The sequence below is a fragment of the Ooceraea biroi genome, chromosome 5 (genome assembly GCF_003672135.1).
Source record: "Ooceraea biroi isolate clonal line C1 chromosome 5, Obir_v5.4, whole genome shotgun sequence".
Classification (NCBI taxonomy): Eukaryota; Metazoa; Arthropoda; class Insecta; order Hymenoptera; family Formicidae; genus Ooceraea; species Ooceraea biroi.
Genome location: NC_039510.1, coordinates 9,388,876 through 9,410,380, shown reverse-complemented (window position 1 = coordinate 9,410,380; position 21,505 = coordinate 9,388,876). Strand labels below are relative to the sequence as shown.

The window sequence follows — 21,505 nt, the reverse complement described above, 5'->3', positions numbered from 1 at the left end:
ATTGTTTCCGCTTCCTGCCCGTTTGTGTTTTTTTGACATGCTACAGGTAGAATCACAGTGACTGCCAGGGTCACAATTATAAGCAGGATGCTTGCAAGAAATTTCATTTTCAAGTAGTATCACAAACTAGTTTTTAAATAATAACAAAATACCACCACTTTATTATATTTCTATCAACATTCCTCTTATAGGCTTTTGAGTTCTTCAGAGTTTCACGAGTTTAAATTCAAACTGACAGAAATCAGCACAAATTGGACTGGGCTTTCAACGAATTCCAGCAGGTGAACAATCTCTGCCTCTCACAAGTCCGATATTTATATTCTTCAGATTACGTCACTCTTTTTGATGAGGAAAACCGGTTTTTGATGATATTCAATTCTGAAGAACCGAAAAATTACGACTGTGATGAAGATTTTTTTTATTATTTACGTATGATATGGATTTTATTCTTGGTACGATGGAAGAGAAATTTTTGAGGAATAAAATTACGCATTAATTAAGAATAATTGCAATGTACGGCAAATAAAAACATTAAAAGCAGACGTTAACTTTTGCAAGAGATAATTATGTTAGTTGACAATTACCTGTGGATCATTGCTATTATGTTGGTTTACGACATACTCCATGAGAATCTTTTCGCTGGCCTGGCGGACAAGAAGTTCTCATAGGAACGCCAATAATGGTGCTTCTATATGCTTCGGTTGTCGTGTTGCAGATTCCCAATGGTATCATAATGGCAATCATCAACGTGATGAGTAGAACAAAATTTAGAAATGTTCTCATGATGAATTGAGAATATACTTTTCGTGATCTAAAGATTATAAAATTAAATTCTAAATATCATTTGTTCTCTTTTCTATATCTTTTTACAAGATACTTGATAAATATTGTATAAATATTCTCTTCTTCTTTATTAATATTTACCTTTTTTTCAAATTATTTGAAAAAACTTTTTGCTTTTGTATTTTTTCGCAGTATTTCTTTATTGTATAATTTCACTATCGTTTATAACTCACCACGAATTCGAGTCTCCGTAAGCTGATGTCTTTATCTTTTCAAGAAAAGATTTAAATTCTCCCATATTCTCATTGCGCGTTCAGTATTTATAATCCATAAGTGTTCCTGATTATGTAAACTTTATCATCATTATGCAAAAGACTGGTTATAAACCGGTTACAAATACTTATAAAAGATATGTTCTTTTATATGATCATCGAAATTACTATGTTCAAAATATGGTATAATAGTTTAAACGCTGGTTGTTAAACAAAGCTTACGATTACAAAGGTTGACAAATATAAATAAAAATGCCAGCTGTAACATGAGAATACAAATATGTAACATTTTACACAAAGTTGGAGAGTACTTTAATTAAATTTTTTTCATATTTAACTTGGAAAATGACATTATAATATAAAATCAGTTGCAAATGTTGTATATATATTTAAATATTTTGTATATCTGTGTTTTATTTAATATTCGGAATATTTTCGCCATTTTATCGAAGCTGTGATATTTTAAAATTCGACCTCTCTTCTAAGCTGACATTTTTGAGAAGTAGATATTCTCGAGCAAACAGACAAAATATATACATGTTCTCTTGCAAGAAATATTGTATGTCGCAAGCTAAAATGTGTAATTTTTTCGAAGCACGTAACTTTTATTTAAGTTACCTCGATAGTTCGCAATAACATATTTCAATTTAAGAGCAGCTTAAAACGCAAATCGTTAACGCAATATCGCTAACGTTAATAGTCACAATTAATTAGATCATTTTTTAACACAATTAATTAGATCAGTTTTTATCATTGGTAAAAATTAAAGAGACGCTCCATCAGGAAATCTGGAAGTTCCATTAAAATATTTCGAAGACTCATAAAATTCAACCTTTGTGCTTTGTGCGTTGTGGTTTTACAAAATCGCGCTTGATTTAATTATATGCGTTTTTATTTTTATTCTGTCCCGTTTTTACATTATTCCGTCTGCCAGAGATAACTAGGGTTTTTCAAAGAAGAAACAATTATCTCGGTTCTCGACTATTATAAAGACTCGCGACATTCTCTTCTGGAATCCTGTTCCTTGCCTTCCGGAGATGGCTTTACGGTTGCTCTTCTGAGCATGTCTACAACATTGCTCTTTTTCCCGTGGACAAGAATCTCGAGTATTAGCATAAAGATGCGTATCTTCGTCCTCCCAACAGGTTTCCAGTGGCACCAAGGTTTATTATCGCCATGAATATTAGCGCGAGACTGATGAAACACTTTATCCTCAGACGATACAAAATTTTAATTCCGCTTAAAAATACACATCGGAATCTCGCCAAGTTGTCTCACGTTTCGTGTCCTCTTTGCTTTCTGATTCCTTCTTGATTACTGTAACTTCTGCAAACTCTTTGAAGCCTTTATTACATTTTTTGCTCATTATCCTTATTCTACTTGTTCCAGCAAGTATTTTGAAAATAAGTTGCTGTAGTACCTTCTTATAGCCCCGGCATTACATCTAATGACACATTTTATGGGTTCTTTCTGTTTATGACTAAACTTCGTTAAGGCGCCTACGCGCCTCTTTATTTTATACAGAAAAGGAGAAAGATAAAAGAGAGAAATGAAAAATATTTTTATCATAATATATCAGAAGTTATATTATGGCTACAGAGTATGATACAATATAATAACAATAGTACAGGCTAAATAATGCGCATATCAGAATCGACGAAACGATTGCATTTTGTAATGAGCAGTTAATGGCCACAGATTCGTTGCTGAGCGAAACGGCTTTCCTGTGATGATACAAAACGAACAAATCACTTGGCCATTTTCACGTCGCTATCGTTTCCATCACGATATTTATGGTTTTCGGATAGCGTCGCCGAATCTGCAAACGAATGTAAAAACGCAGCGCATAAATAAATACGGCAATAAAACTCGTGACATCCTCGTTCGGCGACATAAAAAATGAATTATGTGCAACGGTTTTTTTAAGGTTTTTTTATGTTTTCTTTTTTGCATGCTATAAATTCTCTTCTATTGGTGCGTTCAGACAGCCATAGAGTAAGCCGGAATAATACGATTGGAGGTATAAACGTATGTGAAATATTCAGGAGTGTTCCGGAGCGTTTTGGAGCGTTCCGGAGCAGAATGCGAAAATACTTTCGAGGTAATTTCGGCACGAAAGATTTACATAGAAGGCATAGAAATTTCCATCATACCTTGTTACACATGCACATCATTTCATAAATATTCAATTCAATCAAAAATACTCGTATTTTGAGATCAAACATTAATGAACGTAATTGAAGATTATCATGCAGTTTTATGTACGTCACTTTCGAAAAGAGATATTTCTTCTTTTTATCAATATATTATAATGTTATTATAATGTTAAATAGTAATCGTTCAATATTAATGCACATTCATTTACCGCATTTAATTCTGCTGCTAATTTTCGTTTCCAAAAGCATTCATGACCATTCGACATTTCCCTCTCAAATCACGTCGCTCTCCAGGTGGACACGGGAGGTCTGGCACTACTATAACGTTGTACATTCTTACTCTTACACCGTCTGTTGTTGTTGTTATTGCTTCAGTGGTACTTCTTACTCTTACACTGTCTGTTATTGTTGTTGTTCCTGTTTCAGTGGTACTCAACACATTTTCATTCTCTTCCGGCAATGGTAATGACGCGGTTGCCCTTATCAACGCAATTATTAACAATACTGTCCAAACTGTCATCTCTGATATGGGTCAGCGAACACAAACTGTCTTGAACGTCGCTTTCGATAAGATCTTTCCGCACGTCACGTATAACGTGAAGTATCTTATCTTCCTCGAAAAGGCGAGAACGTTTTGCGTCGCTTACTTGCTAGTTGATTGTTTATAAAGCGGATATTATCGTTACGTGTTACGTAATGATAAATATTCCATCAAGCAATTCGTGTATTTGTGAAATGATAATCTGTGATAGTTGCCGTTGCCGTTGCAGGAATTGTACTGTCGCAATGTGGACGGCGGCGTGTCAGAAGTTCACGGAAGTTTTGATAAGAACTTATCACGATTTATAAAAGTACGACCTGGTTAAGCACTTTTAAGAAATGATAACTTTTAAGAAATGATAACTTACTTCTAACGTTGTACTTCGTGCATTTCTAGAAATATTTATCTGCGTATCGAGACTCTTACTGCGATCAATCTGAAATGATTGCGTATTAGCAATAAGCTTTTCCTCTTTTCCGCGGAATCGCTATAATCGCATGCGAAAATGTTTTATTTAATATTATCGAAATAACCGAGTATGGTTTTGCATTTCAAATAATGTCCGCATAGAACTCTATAAATATGCATATGTGCGAGCAACTCGCCGAAAATATCTTGTCCACGAGATTGCGTGAATATCGAAATTACAGTGCTGCGCAGAAGAGAGAAATACAAAGAAGAAGAAGGAGAAATATAGAATATTAAAAATTGTGAAAGTTCTTTCTTGACAAGGTACATAGAATCTTCCAAATATTTCCAAAAGCACATGTATACAAATCTTGATTCATTCCTGCCGAATTATTATCATGCTTGAAATAATTTCTTCGAGATCATTTTGAGATGGTTTTGAAAACTTGTAAACTCTTAAAGAGATCATTTTCAAGAAATCTTCTGAAATCTTCGAAGGTATCTTAAGATGAGTCTCCGAACTTTGTGGTAATTAAAACGATATATATTGCAGGATGTTACACGTTATCTTGGAAACTTGGAGTGTAACGGTCGTTTACTAATATAGCCGCTTTGCCAGTATGCTAATAAAAATTCATTAAATTTCCAATACTTTAAAACCGTTTGAATCACCTGACCTATCAATCGATGGGTAAAAATCGATAAAGCATTTAAAAAACAAAACGCAAACTAATTCCGTGTGGAATGTTAATTAGTGCAATACGGGTCTCCAACGTCCATTCCTATCGCGTCGGTATGTCGTTCCATCTTTTTCAAACACGTTGGGTTCTGGTACGATGATGATGTTCCTCTTGACCCGTCTGTTAATTTCGCCTCCATCTTCCGTGACAACCGGCGTCTCCGCTGACAAAATGGCGTTGATCTCCTGCGTCTTATCCAGCGCGATTTCTTCCACTTTTTCACTGTCAGTCGCCGTTCTCTCAGCCATTGTAACGCTTCCTCGATTGTCAAATCCTTAAACGATTTTCGATAATCCTATTTTTCCTTCCAATCGACCGTCAGATATTCGATAGATTTCTGTCTTCCAGATCGACTATCTTGGATTGGATGCTCCTGAATATTAAATAATGGTCCTCATTTTATTATTGTTATTTTATTTTATTTTTAATTTAATGGTAACATGTTCTTTAATTTTAAGTGATATTCGAGAATATCATTAGGTAATATCATTTGAAACTCTTTAAATCACATGTTTCTTAATTTTATGTGATATCCTTTACTTGTAAACGATATTCTGGTTTTAATTTCAATTTTTGAAATTTAAGTCTTATTAATATTTAATATATTCTTCGATTTTAAATACTATTCGAGAATATTATTATTTGAAACCCTTTAAGTAACATATTTCTTAATTTTATGAAATACCCTTTATTTATAGGGGCGGTATTCTGGTTTTAATTCAAATCTCTGAAATTTGAATGTTTAATACTTTACTTGAAACGATATTCGAAACTTTCTGCAGTTTTATGTAATATTATACGTGAATACATGTAACATCATCGGACTATCGTTTTTGAACTTTTCCAGCAGCAATTCGTTTCTCTATCATTTATTGAAGTGGTCTTCAAATATTTCCTGCTAACTCGATACTTTATTGTTTCACATTATTGACATTTAACGTTGCAACAGTATAATAACATATAATCCAATATAAATTTAATATATTATGTCACTTTGCGATACACTCACGCATACATACGTATCAGATTAAACACACATGTTATCTTTTATTTATCTTAGTCTCGTCGATCTGTAATATTACATCTAACTTGATTTAATTTTTCAAATTTTCATATTCCTCAGGATTATGATAAATTACCTCACTTTCATTGTACGTGCATAACAAACATAGATACACTAATCTATATTGTCACTTTTATCTTCCTCAGCGAAAGAATTCCACAAAACTCAGGAAAGGTTATGAGAATTAGAATAATGAAAAATATTAATAATTTTACCTTCCAGAAGCCGGAATTCGTATCCGTTCTATCGAAAAGTTTGTACTGATGTTCGCGGTAGTATGGCACACTGTAATACTGAACATATTACCTCGAACGTTAAACGTGTTATTCTTCAGCAGAATTGATCGTGTTTCTCGCGAGTGCCTCTTCAGCCTGGTGAATAATTTCCAACGATTGGAATCTCTTTTTCCTGATATTCGGGCTTATCGTTATCGCCTGTTATCAATTGGCAAACGTTAAGCTTTATCGCTTTAAAAGGTTGGCTCTTTGTTGCACTTCCCTCGCAGCGGACTCCGGTTGGATTAAAAGCGTTCGTACACGACTTCCGAGCTTCTCGAGGAAGAACTCTTAAAGGACTTAAAGGACTTAAAGGACTGTCGCGGGATGAAAGGCAAACGTTCCTGCCGTTATCGCTCGGCGAAAGTAAATTCGGGCTACAAATGCGGCCGGAAAGAATGGAACGCAGTTGCAACGGATTACCGGACTCTCGAAATTGCAGCTTCCGCGGGGAGAGAAGCGTGTGGCAGGCAAATAGAGAAGGGCAAGCGATCGATTACCGGAGATTCCGCTTTAATCTTCTACTGGCAAGTGGCGAAACCTCACAGACTTCGCGTTCGCGAAGTGTACGAAGCTTTCTATCGTCCTCGAGAAAAATCGTTCGGTTAAATTGTACGATTAAATCGAACGATTAAATGCAACGCGCGCCCACTTTTTTAAGGACTCGAGGAAGTTGCTCTAAATGTAATTCTTTCCTCATCGCTTGTATCGCTTAAGATCGACTTCCTCAAGTTCCTTAAAAATCTGTTGTTATTATAAGAGCTTTCATTGTTATGTCGAATCTTTTGAGTAATAAAACATTGTCCGTTTTATTTCAATTGTTTGAAGTAGGTAAGGCAAATAAAATAAATTGAAGTAACTCTTAGAAAATAAAAATTAGAGATAAACTTCTGTGAACGTTATCGAAGAGTTTTATATGTACAAGAATTTATTCTGTAATTATTTGTTTTGGTTCTAGCGATTGCTAACCATCTGAACCACATATCATTTGCACGACCTAAGAGAAATAACTGCTAAGAGAGATAACAAATTTAAAGTATTAATATGTAATTACATATTTGTGCATAATCTAATTCCAAGACTTTTCAATTAAATGACTGAAGCAAGTATATCGCAGAATTAAACTACACAATCAAACTTTAATTTGTTTAACACAATTGATAAACTTGCTCGATCAATGCTATGTTGTCGATCCCATTTATCGTTCTTATTGTTCTTAGAAAGGTTGATGCATTTACTTTGAGAATTAGCTTGCGTTATTCAATTTTAGAATTTCAAGTATTTTGAAAGCAGTAAAAATATTGGACGTTATTCTTTATGCAGTTTCAACACAGTTTTATTGGAATAACGAAATAGAATTTTTGAGGAAAATATTATATAATATTCAATATACAAACTAAGATAGCAATATTTTTAATCAAAGTTTTATTCATAAAAAAGATAGATACCAAAATCTGTTGTGTCTAACGATGTAATTCGTAATCTCTTCCATAATATTTCCATAATCCCTTAAACATTTTAGACATTCTCACAATCAAGTTACACTAACACGAACTTAAATTAACTAAGAGATGAAATATTGCCTTATTTGTAATCTCGAAGAGCATAACTTTAAAGTTACGATAAGAAAAGGTCGAAATATGTCAAGAGATTGTTTCCATCCAGAAGTTTGATGTTCTCATGAAACACTCTCTGTATTCCACGCTCTGTATATTCCTCGTACTTTAGAAATATCTGTTCGATTTCACTTCATTATTGCACCAAGTATAAAGTCTCGGATATTACGTTCAAGTTCTTGAAACTCTAAATAATTGTGAGATATGATACACAAAACCATTTTTCACTTTAATGAAACTGCTAATAGAAAAGCGAATGTTCCTGCTGTCGCTAGACAGGAAGTTGAATTCCAGCTGGTTGCAGGTGCGACAGCAAAGAATGGAACGCGATTACAATAGACTACAATTAGGCTTCCGAAAATAGAGGAAATTCCTGAGGAAGCCGGCCGTGCGTAAATAGAAGACGACATATTTCGCCAGATCAATATCTTGAAACGGAAACGACTGACGTTCTTGCACAGTACAAAAGTAGAACAAAGGCAACGTTATATTTATGATATTCGTTTATTTACCTTTAAACCGCAGAATAACCGTGGTTTGCTCTCACCTACAATATTGATACAACTATTGCAGATTGTGGCATAAATTAAATTCCTCGGATAATTTTGATTACATACCGCACTTTGTAATGAGATTTCACGAAAATGGCGCAGATCAAATTCCGCATTACAATGAGGTCGAATTCAAAGTGCCGAGATGGAGTTCCTGGGATTCTTGTTGAAACCACAAGTTCCGTAGTTGTAAAGGCTGAAAGTTACACCTGTATATCTTTGTCCCATTATACGGCAATCTTGACTGTCTAACACAATTATTGTGAAGTAAAGGCGAAGATTATGGGTATTATCAAATTAATTATATATTCTTGTAGCGCGCGCGGCGTTAAACAATTATATAAGACAGATACGTGTGTTGAGGAAATGCAAGTATTATATAATTTCCAAGAATTTTTCCAGAATTGTGATTCTCTGTCAATAGAAATTGATAGAGGACTAAGTAATCATGGAAGGAAAATTTAGGATTTGTTTTTAGGAAAATTTAGAATTTAGAAAGGAAACTCATTAGGAAAAGTTTAGAAATCTTCTTATTTAGCAATCCTGGCAGCGGTCAGTTAGTCACCAACAACGGAAATGCTCTAGAAGGACACGTATCACTTTGTGGAGACTGAGAGAGCTTACCTTGTTGCGAGTGAAATTGTTTTCACAACCGCCTTCGCTTAGTTAGTTTTAACAGAATTTCGCCTCCACAAACTCGTTCCCGGCGTGTTCCTATGTCCTCGTAGAAAAGCTCATTGTAACATACAGTATACGGTATTCTGGAATCACACGTCTTATCCAATCGATAAGTACCAAGTGATAAACTGAACAAAACGATAATTATAATGGTAATTACCACAGTTATTAAATATCGTAAGCGAAAGCGCATAAATTTTACAAATATCTCTAATTAATTTACATTCATACGCACACAATCCCATGCCGCTTCGAGGATGTTAATGCATTTAATCCATGAGCAGCCAATACGACTCGCAGTTCTGGAACTTGTGTACCTTGCGACGCACGTTCGCGGTATTTCCTAGGAAAATGTTTCACCGACGAATTGCGGATAGAATCAAAGCGACGAATACGATGAGGAAGATGCGAGGATGATAACATTCGGCGCCACGACAACCGTGCACCCTTCCCACCGGGAATTCCTCTTCTTCCTTTTCGTCTCTCCTCTCTCTGCTGCTCGCGTATCTTCACATTCGTGCGTCGTTTACCTCGCATCGAGTGCAAGCTGACGGAGATCCACGTTTTATAGACGTGACAAATTCTTCGCGAAGGCAGAGCGCGGACTGAATTTCTTACCTTATCGCGAATGAATAAAAGTCTCGTGACCAAGGTGGAGAGTATTCATTAATAGAACTATCAGATCTCTGTTCCTTTGGTTCCTTTTATTCTTAATTTATTACTTTTGTCTTATATTTCTGCGAAATATGTGTTTCTGCCTCTGATGCGTTTGATCAAAATATGTGTAATATGCCATGTTCTTTGCTGAAGAATGTCGTGCAATGTCGAATTCAAGAAACTCAAAAGCTGGAATACAAAAGATGAAACTTATACATAAAGAGAGGAAATCTCTGTTTTTCTTTGGTTTATTTTCAATTTATTATTCTTGTCTTATCATATTTCTGCGTGAGTTCCCTGATGCGTTTGATCAAAATATGTATGATATGTCATGTTCTTTGCTGAAGAAAGTCGTGCACTGTCGAATTCAAGAAACCCAAAAGCTGGAACACAAAAGATGGAACTTGTACATAGAGAAAGGAGGTTTGCTGGGATCTAAGCAAACTACTATCTAGGCCAGCGACTATCCAGGCAAACTAGGATCAAAGCCAAGTCTTATATGCTAGGACTCCTTGAAATCTGGATTCCAGGAATTTGGTATTTAAGAAAGTTAGCAGCCAAGCATGTTAGGGCTCGAGAAAATTAGTACTTAAGTAAATTAGTATCCAAGCATAACTGTAGTAGAGTCATATGTGAGATGTTTCGCATCAATTTCAGCCGGATGTTCCTAATGAGTCTTTAGAGAAAATTATGCGATGGCAGACGTCAACCTCTTCAACTTTTTACAACACCAAATTAATTTCAGTTCTTAGATTTGCCGAGTTTTTGATGACTGAATTCAAAAATAAATTCCCATTAACGTGAAGTTCGAACTCGAAATACACAAGAGCAGTTTCATTGGAAACGGTCCCGGCAACAGCGGTGTAAGTGAACGATCCATCGAATTTCCCTTGAGGAAAGACAACCTGAAGTTCGTTGAAGGGATTGCAGATTGGTAGGAAATGCAGTCGATCAGGGACACCTGTTATCCTACGCTTTCTGGGGACCGACTTGTTTGCTTCCAAGTTTCTTCGATCATTAACTTCGCGGGCGAGGGTGAGATGTGGTGATATCATTATAATTGCAGGTAATCACGTCAGTTTTGTGTCCGGCTGAAAAATCCAGTTAGCCAAGGCCATTGAGTTACCCGCTCTATTTCGCGCCCGGACGTTTAAACGAATTATCTGCTAGAGAAGAGTTAGCGAATCTAATTTGTAATACGGTAACCGGCCTGAGCTGGGCTTTCGGCACGGGTCACCGCGTTACCACGGCATCGAGAGTTTGCTAAAACCTCCGAGGCACATGCGCACCCAATTTATACGTTTAACCGGTTACCTTATTATCTCGGCCTAACTTGCACCGGAATTGCGCGCCGATAATTATTTAACGATAATTATGCACATGTCACGCTCCTACATTCTTACAGAATAACTTGGAGTAATGGAATGTGTATGCGCGTCTCATTTCTCGCTATCAAATTTGAATAAACAAATAATCACAGACGCGACGAGCAGATAAAATGAATTAAGATCAGTTAGGATCATGTACATTAAGTTGATGAAATGGAACTGCTTTCCTGTAACGAAGCTGGGGTAAACTGTTTCTGTGATCATGTTAAAGTCACTTTGAGTTTACAGTATAAAAATTGAAAACAGATTTAACTGTAAAAAGGTTTCCTCTGATTTGATATATCGATTAACCGACAAACTGGAAATCAATAATTAACTTATGACTATAAGCTGTACATATACATGCATGTGTATGTGTATAGCGTATGCGTGTGTATGTGCAATGATAAAATTCCAATTCTACTTCACTTGATGGCAAGTGAAGTCGTTCTTTCGTGAAAGCGATGATAATTCGGAATTCCCGGAGTTCCCTTTCGTAGTTGCAATCGATAATCGATATGACCAATTTGACGAACATGAGACTGGGATATTTTCAGCAATTTTCGTCTTCCTGACGATGAAGTATGCAGATATCCTACCCTTTATAGAGGTTTAATACAGCCTAGCGAAATCCTTACGGCTTAAAAGCGTTTAAATATACTCGCCATGTGCAGAGTGTTAAAAAATAATCGTATTTCACTTTAGCTATGGAGCGTTCGGCTTAAATTTACACTTTGCTTAATAAATTTATCGGAGACTATAAGTATCTCGGTAATGCAATAAAAGATGGAGCAGCAGCAGTAAATATTGTATAATAAATTTTGATAAACAGTTACATGGCAAAGTTAACTTCAGCTCGTTCATAGATCTATTTATATTGCGCTTGCATACGTGTGTAACACTTTAATCTGATTTCCTGATATGATTTTATTTTATTGCAAACAAGACCTGTCTGCGCTTTTCGCAGGACGCGCGCTTTCAAATATTTATATTGATCAACTCTGCTCGGTAGAATAATTGGATTAAAATCTGCTGGAAGAACTCGACCGACCAACTAACAATATTGTCAGGTTTGCTTGCAGAACGTGATTCAATTAATTAACTATTTCCTGTATAAATAAAATAAAACATATCTGGTTCTGGCTATCTCTCCCTCTCTCTCGACAGGAAAAGAATCCGGAAGAATTCATTATGATGAAATGATTATATATCTATACACATGCAGCATAAAATATGACAAATTACTGATTACATGCTAAATTTTTCCAATATACTGTTGCAGAAAACGAAAAACATAGCAATTAATTAATGTTTTATTTCCTCTAATGGCAATTTCGAGTATGTTGCAAAATGTGCTGTCATAGGAGTTAATTTAAAGTACGAATGAAACTCAGTTATGTAAATTGATTTAACCGTTCGGAGAGCTTTTAGTTCTGTTCTGAAAGCGACCATTTGAAGTCCCTGTGTCAACAGAGCAGGAGTCTCTCTTTCTCTTTCAGCGAAACAACATGGTGATATTAATTGTTACTGAGCTACAACATGGAAAATGAGAAAATACCGTCCTTTGCGATTCACTGCTACAGCGACTCGAGTGGAAATTCTTGCATTTTCACACAATGGCACGTGGGGTGATATAGGTGGTCGGATACGTTATAGTTATTTTCATATTTGCGGTATTGGATCTGGCGTGTCCCCCCACAAATTTGCAATGCGAGATATGTGCTTTGTTTGTAGCAAGATATGAAGCCAGTCACCGTCATCTCTCTGTTATCCAATATAAAGTTATTATCATCTGAGCTTCAACGATAAACGATTAAATGGTGTTTGAAGAGAGTTATTCGACGCGCATGAAGACCTGAACTCCTGATCGCTTAAGCGAGAAATTGCCTTAATAGTTTTGCGTTTCCACATCTTCATATTTCATGTAGAAAGATATATGTTTTAATTTAGTTGTTGGAACAACGATGAATAAAAAGACTTAATTTCTTAACAAGACATATTAAACTCACTCGCTTTTCACGCATCTTCTGTCTTCGCCACAATCACGTATAATAATGTAGAACAGAACATTTATTATCGTTTTCCGACAGCAAATAATATTTTTACTCGTAAAGTGTCAAAAGCAGTGATTTAAACTGGAATTTTACGTTAAAGCTTTTTGATGCTGTATTATTAAGACATTAGACTTATTCGCCGTTGGCTATTCGAGTGAGTCGAAGCGCTCGTGCAATGTAGTTGAAACGTTTCCACTCAACTGGACTAAGTGAAATCACCATTCACGAAATATCCAAGCGATATGTTCGGAGGTCGTGAAAATTTGCTTGCAATCGCACGTCGGAAATAACATTTCCCTCTCGCGTCCCACCTGCGTGTGAATCGAAAAATGCAAAATTTCACGGGCCGCTGCAGGCAGAAATCATGGTAAATGCCGGCAGTTGAAAAAGAACGGAGCTATGTCGTTCCGAAGAATGCAATATCCGTTAAAAGGAAATTTGTTATCAGCGCGATTGCGATTGCGAACGCATCGTAATTCTTGCAAATCAAGAATCGATACCGGGCCAACCATCGGGAAAGGGGAAGTCAAGCGGATTTGCTCAACGGAGTATCCCAAACTTGCAACGCCATTTGCTCGCTAAAGACAATATAGAGTTAAAACACAGTTAAAAATAATGACGGAAGTTTCAATGACAACACTTTAACTTTGAATACCGAAACAACTGAGAGAAGCAAGTCATTCTGATGAACTGTGTTTCGTAATTTTAACGGAAATCTTCTTCCTTTCCTCAGTTCCCAGAAAAATTTTAGTGGAATGTGTGAAACACACTTGTAAAGTTAACAATTTATATTTATATTTTAATTTTATATTTTAATTTGTAGACGTAAGGAAAAATTTTATTGCAGATTATAATATGTTAATCACTTATTGAATGTATTGTCAAGTGGCTACTGACGCTCTATATATTCGTCTGACAAAGGAGCCATATCGGGTTTTATGTTGCAAGGATTATCGGCTGGTTACATGAGTCGAGGAATCAACGGAAGATGTATTGCACGCATAATCGCCTGCAGCACGCGCACCGTTGAATTATGCATTAGGAGACACGAAGCAGCAGAATTTGATTTGATATTAAAGATCATACATAGAACGTTATTTCTCTCTGAAGACCAGAATTCTGAAGACAAGAAGAAGTACAAAATTCACGATATCAAGTTCCAAGAATATCGCTTTCCGCAAGCGGATTCTGTTCTCTCTTCTTTTCTTCTTTAATATGTTTCATGTGCTCATATATTACAACCTTCTCCTTCTATTTTATCCACATCAGTTTACTTTAGTATCATGTAATAATATTTAATGTAAGTGACAAAGGAATCTAAAGAAGAAATCTCTGGCAAAACTGGTAATCGGTCTTGGCACAAGGAACACAGAGAACGTATTATACAAGTTTAATGCATCGCACGAACGTCACTTAAAAACAGATATTTCCTCCTAAGAACTTCTTCACTAAGGACTTTTGGAACTACGTAAAAACGGATGTTAGTTTCCACTGCTAGTTTACTACTAATTTCGATAAGTGACGTTGGCGCTCTCTTTTTGCCGGCAGATTTCACCTTTGGGGTAATGGGGCAAGTCGATTGCCACATACTCGCGCGCGCAAGTTCAAGCCCGTCTTATATAGACCAGGATTTAATCGCAAAACATTTGATTTATCGTTGGCAGGGGCACCAGCGGTATCGACATAGACCTCCGCCGGGTGGACATAGATCAGTGCCCGTTGCCGGCGGGATCCACGCAGCTGAACATATTCGCCGCCAGCGACAAATGCAAAAAGCGCACCACCGAGGTAATGCTAATTTCTCGCTACGCCTCTCCTCGAGGATCGATGCTTCCCGCGAGTGTCCTTTTGTGCCGCTGCGCTTGTGCTTAAACGCCGCCGTACCGAACGGGACAAAGCCACCGGGGGATGTTTTTCCGCATGGCGACCGAGTCTATTTGTAAATGCCACTTTCAACCCTTCCGCCACGCGGAAAGCACCTTACGTGCTTGTACGGCGTTTTTGTCGCTCGTAATAAACCGCGAGCATTATCGGCATGTTTTATTGCTGATAAGTTGCAGTCTGTAAGAAAACATGCCAGAGATTTTAGTGTTTCAAGTTGCAGTTTCGTATGGCACGCTGAAATTCAAGGATAATCGTTTTTGCATCTTATAATTATGTAATATTATAGCTATGTGTATAAGTACGCGTGACACATTAATGTTTCCTGACGAGCTGTTAATTTGCTGATTGATTTCCTTTATGTCTTATAAATTCCTTAGTAGCCGGAACTTGTATGACAGTTCCAATGAAACCAAGTTTCTGTTCTGACTACTTTTTTCATATCTTTTGTAAAAGCTTCCTCGTAATAAGATTTGTAATTCCGCATATTACAAATTTTTCATATTTTCGTTATCACGGCGATTCTTTTGTTTTGCAAAAGTATAACGAGATATGGGAAACATCCTAAAAACCGTGGAAGATGTAGCATAGACTACATGTCACTGTCAACCATGCGCGTATGTGATGCCTTATGTAAACTTCAAACTTGAAACCATGTTTTCTGCAAATCACGTTTTTCCGATCTGTGACTGCGATAACTCACGAACTTGAAGAAATTGCAATTTGGAGAGAACATTTCAGACACACATCCTGTCGCGTAAGAGTTGTAGACATTACTGGGAAAAATATGTTGTGTTTGTTATACAGGCAAAATAAGTAACATTTTTCACTATCCATCGTTTTTAATATTTTTTTACTGTTACATGGGTGCCGTATGGGTTCGTTATTTTTATTTTGATTTTCATTTTTGTATAACAAGTTACATGAATGTAAACAATATGTTTGCAACAACTTGAATCTCTTATACATCAGAATACCTAAAATCTGTAATTTATCATAAATTTTCTCTTCAATGGGCCATATGATATTATTTTAATATTGTTACATGCTTTAATATCACTTGCTATTTTTCTGAAAAATATATAGTAATAATTACACGAGTATGCATGCAATGCATGTATTTAACCAGTTTTTACGCAGCACACAGCCCGCGAAATAAAACATGCAAATGTTAAAAATTTCATAGTACTCTGTTTTAATCAGATATGTTCCTTTAAAATTTTAAATTAACATGCTTCTGATTAAAAAAAAACTCCTCTTCAATCCTATAGTATATAATTCTATTAAATTTTTAAATATTCAGATCTGCAAAAAACGCATCAACAGAGATGAAACTGTCTTTTTGATTGTAATATTGGTATACAGTAAAAGCACGTTACAATTTCATGAATGTAGCGTTTACGTTAGTAACATTGCGAATAAAGTAGTTCGATTAAATAGAATTCGATATTCGTAAATTTACAAATCCCATCTATAACAAAATTTTAATAAATGTACATATTTTATAATTCAAAGAGCAAGAGAGAGAGAAAGAGGAAGAAAAATAGATTCAGTTGAGCGTTTAGTCGAGAGATTGACGAGTACGTGAGAAAACTTTTATGCGAATTACAGTTGCCCTTGGTAACGAAACAGTGACAGATATGCAGAACTGATTAGATATAATTGATTGTTTTCTTTTATTTGTAGTGCATCGCCATTCCCGGCCTTGGTTTTCGCCGTGGTAGTTATCGATGCGTTTGCAAACGAGGCTTCTACTATCCGGACACGAAATCGGACAAGAGATATTACAATGGCACAGTTATAGAGGAAGAGTACGAGAAACTGATGATGGTGAGTAATTCAAAGCGGAATCAATATTATGTCTAGAAACAGCTTTCGCCTTGTACGCTTTACGAAATACACAATGCTACTTGTAATAATACCTTCCCTTTATATAGACATTTAAAGAAAATAATAGAAAGTATTTTGTTTATATAATAGCATAATTACAACAACATGGCATGAATGAAATTTTGCTCTCAGATTGCTCAAATTTCAGGAAATTTTTGCTATAGTTTTACTGGAATCAGTTCCCCATTAATTAGAATTCCACAGTTAATCGTCGGTAATTGAAGTTTAAAGCTGCAGCAACGAAACGTTTCTTGTAGGTAATCAATGGCACATCAATGTGGAAGGATTTACGGATATCAGTTTTTTTTATTAAAAAGTAATTTCTCACATGCCGACTTCTTTTGTTTCCTTGTTAGTTAATGTTAGTTAATTAATATTGCTCATATTATAGTAATTATTGTATCAAACCTGGCAATAATCTCGATGTTCAGATTGTAAAACTTTTCTAACCGAAGCAACTGTGCGCTAACGGGGTTTGTTAGACTTTAAAACACAGCTATTATTCTAATTAGAATCAATATGCATCAATATAAATAAATTACATTCGCTGCGAAAAAGTTAGTTAATTAATGTTCAGTTCTGATCATAGAACCGTTATTAGTGATCCTGTATCTCATGTATCTGAAAGAAGTCGGATTGTTAAAATTATTTCTATTAAAAAAATTATTATTCTCTTCTAATGCAAATTTTTTATATATAAAGATCGATAAATACTACAAAAGTAAGTGTAAATGGAATCCCAATGAAAAGAGGAATATTGAATTCGTTATTCAGGAATTCGAATTTGTTTTATTGCGCATAAAATAAAATTTATTGTGTATAAAATAAAATTCCCGTGGAATGGCTGGTTGGTATCAGACTGCGTTTCATTTTTCTGTCGCATTCAATTTTCCATCCGGCTGCAAAAATGCGATTGTAGACTAAAAAGATTGCCGTGAAAGTGCAATTAAATCGTTCTGGCGGCTGCAGCGTTACGACGTAACGCACGTTATCGTCCATTCTATTACGACGGTGGAAACACCTTTTTTTCCCCAGCGCAGTTTTCACGTCCGTCCGTCGGGCCAGCCGTCACTTCTGCGCTCGTAGGAGCAAAATGGATATCGACAGCGAGGCGTGATGGCATCTATTGTCACCGCGAGTTACGTATCTTTTGTGATTTGATGGGCATTTCCATCGTGCGCGGCGGTAAAACCATTTTCCAGCCGCGCCCTTCAGTAGTTGGTGCGATCGTTTGTAACGCGACAGTTTCGATGGACGACGTGGATCTTCTAGCCGAATATTCTTAATATCCCCCGTTCCCGGATATTAACGACGTGTCAACTTTCTTTGGTAGACACCATGGACACAGTGCCAATGTGCACATTGCTGCTTTGAGGAAAAGTCAGAAGGATACAGCTCGGAAATTAGTCTTTAGCTTCAATCTTAGCTACCTGGAGAAATAAAATATCTGAAGAAAAATCAAGAAAGAAGAAACTTTGGTGGTCGACATCTTTCACCTTTTTCTACACGCGCGAAATTTTCGCGAAAGACGCGATTTTTCTTCAAAGTTCATACGTTTTCTGTTTTGCAGGCTTTCTTTCAGGTCGACGACGTAACTCTTCTCCATCGTTTCCCAAACAATAACTCAGTGTTACAGATGATTCCTGATAATTCCCATGGATACTTCCCCTTTAAAGACAAGAAATTTCTGCTTCATATTTTAATCCCATTAAATCCTGTGACTAATTTTTGAGGAGAGCGGTTGTCATAATTGTTGTACATACATTCTACCATTCGTGCGCTTCCTAAAGAAAATAATTTCACGTTTGTCAACAGGGCGAAAAGAGCCAATATGCCGAGAACGGAGTGTTTGAATGTCTGCCATGTGCCGAAGGGTGCGAGTCGTGCGAGGACGACTCGCCCTGCGTCGTATCCCTGAATTGGTTGATGCGCACGGCGATACTGATCTTGGAGTGTTGCATCATCGCCTGCTTACCAGCCGTCATCCTTTTTACATGGAAATATGGACACGTGAAGGTAGGAATCACAGTACTTCGCGGAAATTTTTCCGAACTTTTCTGAAACGGATGGCTCGTCTCATCGTACTTTGAAAAGTGATGTGGACGTTGTACGTACGGATAAACATGACATGTCGCGCGTAAGCTCGCTCTTTTAATATCATGTCCGAGCTGAAAGCTAGCTATTCTGAAAATATAACTCTTTGATTTGAAACTGAAGCGATGAGAGCCTAAGTATGACATGTGTTTACATTCATGAGATATGTATTCATTTTGAGCAAAATTTACTATTTATATAAAAGGAACCATCTTTTGCATAACATTTGTAGTGTTGATTAACTTGTTATTATCCTGTCTGTGAAAACGACATCTCAAGTGTTATCCAAGAGAAGAGAGAATGGGAACTACCCATAAAAGTTTAAAAAGCAAATTGCATGCATCGCCGAGTCGCTTAAGTAAAGCTCCGCGTTTTAAATTCTGTTTGCGTAGAACCATTTGATGAATTGTTTGATCTTTGCACAGCACTGTTCATTTGTGCTTGAAAAACGGTAGCATTATTGTCCCCTCCTCCCGTGTGATTTCCCTTTTGGATTTCTGCTTCGGCGTGCGTTTAGAGCGATCGATTCATTTGCATGGCAGGGTGGTACCGATGCACCGCGACAAAAGCTTCGGAAGTAGTATCGGTGTCGCTAATCTTAATTACCGTTCGGATAAATCGGGGTTAACATGTTAATCTTGTTCAGCTTAGATCGCAGTCTTCGATACGCGCGATTGTGCAAAAGGCTCTTATCCCAGGTGTAAAGCTCTTGGCGATTGTGTACAACGGCTTCTTTAAAGTGCTATTTAACTAATGAATGTTTCATCGATTCCCGATTGGAAACGATTTCCCAATCGTTTCCACGATTGCCCATGTATCTCGCAATGTGCCATTTGTGTCAAAAAATTCGTCGAGTGTGATGCTGAAGCGCCGGCTAATCATTTAAGCGATTATTTATGTAATTTTATGGGGTTACAATTATTCACTAGTTATCGCAAACCGCTTGGAAATGCTAAATTATTCGATTCATGGAACATTGATACTTACTCGAATAATCATCGACGTACTGTTGAATTATGGAAACGGCAACCGCATACGTGCGGTCGATTAAACTTGAAAAATATAAGCTACTCTGAACCTGCAAGATAATGCACATGTATGTATGTATATGTATGTATACACGGACACTTGGATTTAAATTCGTTTTTTCGATTATGAACTTATCTTGAATCTCTTCGCCGTTTTTAACTTTTTAAACAAGATTTTATTCGCTATATTAAAAGCGAAGACCGCGAGAAATGCTTTCGACTGCGAGGTGTTAATTAGCCCTTTTGAGCCCTAACACCTTTATTCGCGAAGCTCGCGTGCTGGTGAAATAGCACCTCAGCATTTGCTTTTGCGTGAGCAAAGCGTAGATAGTAGTACTGCCTTTCGACTTGTGTGGATATCAAAGAGATGTCTTTGGATCCAGCATTAATTAACGCAAGCTTCCAGAATTTTGCAACGACAATGGTTCTGGAATTCCGTCATCCGAAAGGGAAGGACTCGTAAATCCAGAAGGAATTCGCGACAGGTATTCGTGAAATTGCCTGCAAGGTAGAAGAAGTCGTTTTAATAACAGACCGACTTTTAGACTCTGAGTGCAAAATTGTGCATCTGTACAGATTACATTATCCTATTTTGTTTTTCTTTGTTTAACTGCATCTCCTTTCAGAAGTTACTGAAAGTTCCGTGCTCCAGATGTTTGTGACATTTGTGGAGTTTTTACCGTGTCTTTAGGTCGCGCAGTATCAGAATATGGATGAAAGAACGCAGACATAAATCATCTCGCGTATAAAACTTTCCGCTTTCAGGAGATACTCGCGAATGCGAAAAAGCAACATAAATGATTCTCGCGAGAACGCGCTTTAATTGAAAGCGGTGAGCCGAAGGAGCTAGAAGAGGTGCAGGAGGAATGGAAGAGGATGGAAAAAGGGGATGGAGGTGGTTGAAGGTGCCTTGCTGCGTGCGCGCGCGCGCGCATTTTCGACGATATTTCGCAGAATTTACGACGAATAGCCTCGTTGAGTTTCACACAGAGAAGCGGCCAGATTTTCCATGGTATACTGTCACCGTAATCTTGAAATTGGTGGTAGCGCGCGGCGAACCGTCGTCGTCGCACAGAATAGGACTCCCACCAGACTCCCCTACCTCTTAATTTTCCTCAAATAGGATCTCGGTCTGAAACACGTAACGCGTTTTGAGGATTTTGTGTATTAAAATCCCCTGCGTGACGTCCATGAGCTGTCATGAGAGACTCGATAGGTGTCGGAAATGAAAGATAGGTGTCGGATTAATCAAAAAGTTCGTTCGTATTTTTTGTTTCGTTTTTTTACAGGACAGCAGTGCAGGAGAGATAGCAGAGGGAAAAAACGAAACAACTTTTTTTTATTAGTCTAATACACACGTGCACAAACCGAGGGCGCAGGAGTTAAAAAATATTGGAAAATATATTGAAATACGGTAATGATTGATGGTATCATTAAAAAGTAATTACGGT

General features: G+C 36.8%; 1 protein-coding gene and 2 long non-coding RNA genes across 5 annotated transcripts in view; 1 reads left to right on the top strand and 2 right to left on the bottom strand.

The window, feature by feature from the left end:
* The window catches only part of LOC105275165 (probable G-protein coupled receptor 158), a 60,428-nt gene that overhangs the window by 26,502 nt on the left and 12,421 nt on the right, over positions 1-21,505 (top strand). For both annotated transcript variants that reach the window (XM_026969488.1, XM_011331830.3), the window contains exons 4-6: positions 14,826-14,949; positions 16,729-16,872; positions 18,748-18,948. In XM_026969488.1, the coding sequence (XP_026825289.1) occupies positions 14,826-14,949; positions 16,729-16,872; positions 18,748-18,948 (469 nt within the window). The remainder of the gene's footprint in view (positions 1-14,825; positions 14,950-16,728; positions 16,873-18,747; positions 18,949-21,505) is intronic.
* Positions 115-883, bottom strand: LOC113561903. Its single transcript, XR_003406517.1, has 2 exons — positions 585-883; positions 115-378 (listed from the first exon to the last, which is right to left on the bottom strand). It is a non-coding gene; the product is annotated as an uncharacterized LOC113561903 (long non-coding RNA).
* LOC105275164 lies at positions 4,459-14,819 on the bottom strand. Of its 2 annotated transcripts, XR_002192994.2 has the most exons (3): positions 9,030-14,819; positions 6,179-8,601; positions 4,459-5,273 (listed from the first exon to the last, which is right to left on the bottom strand). It is a non-coding gene; the product is annotated as an uncharacterized LOC105275164 (long non-coding RNA). The 2 variants fall into 2 exon arrangements; XR_893189.3 differs by having other exon boundaries at positions 6,179-14,819.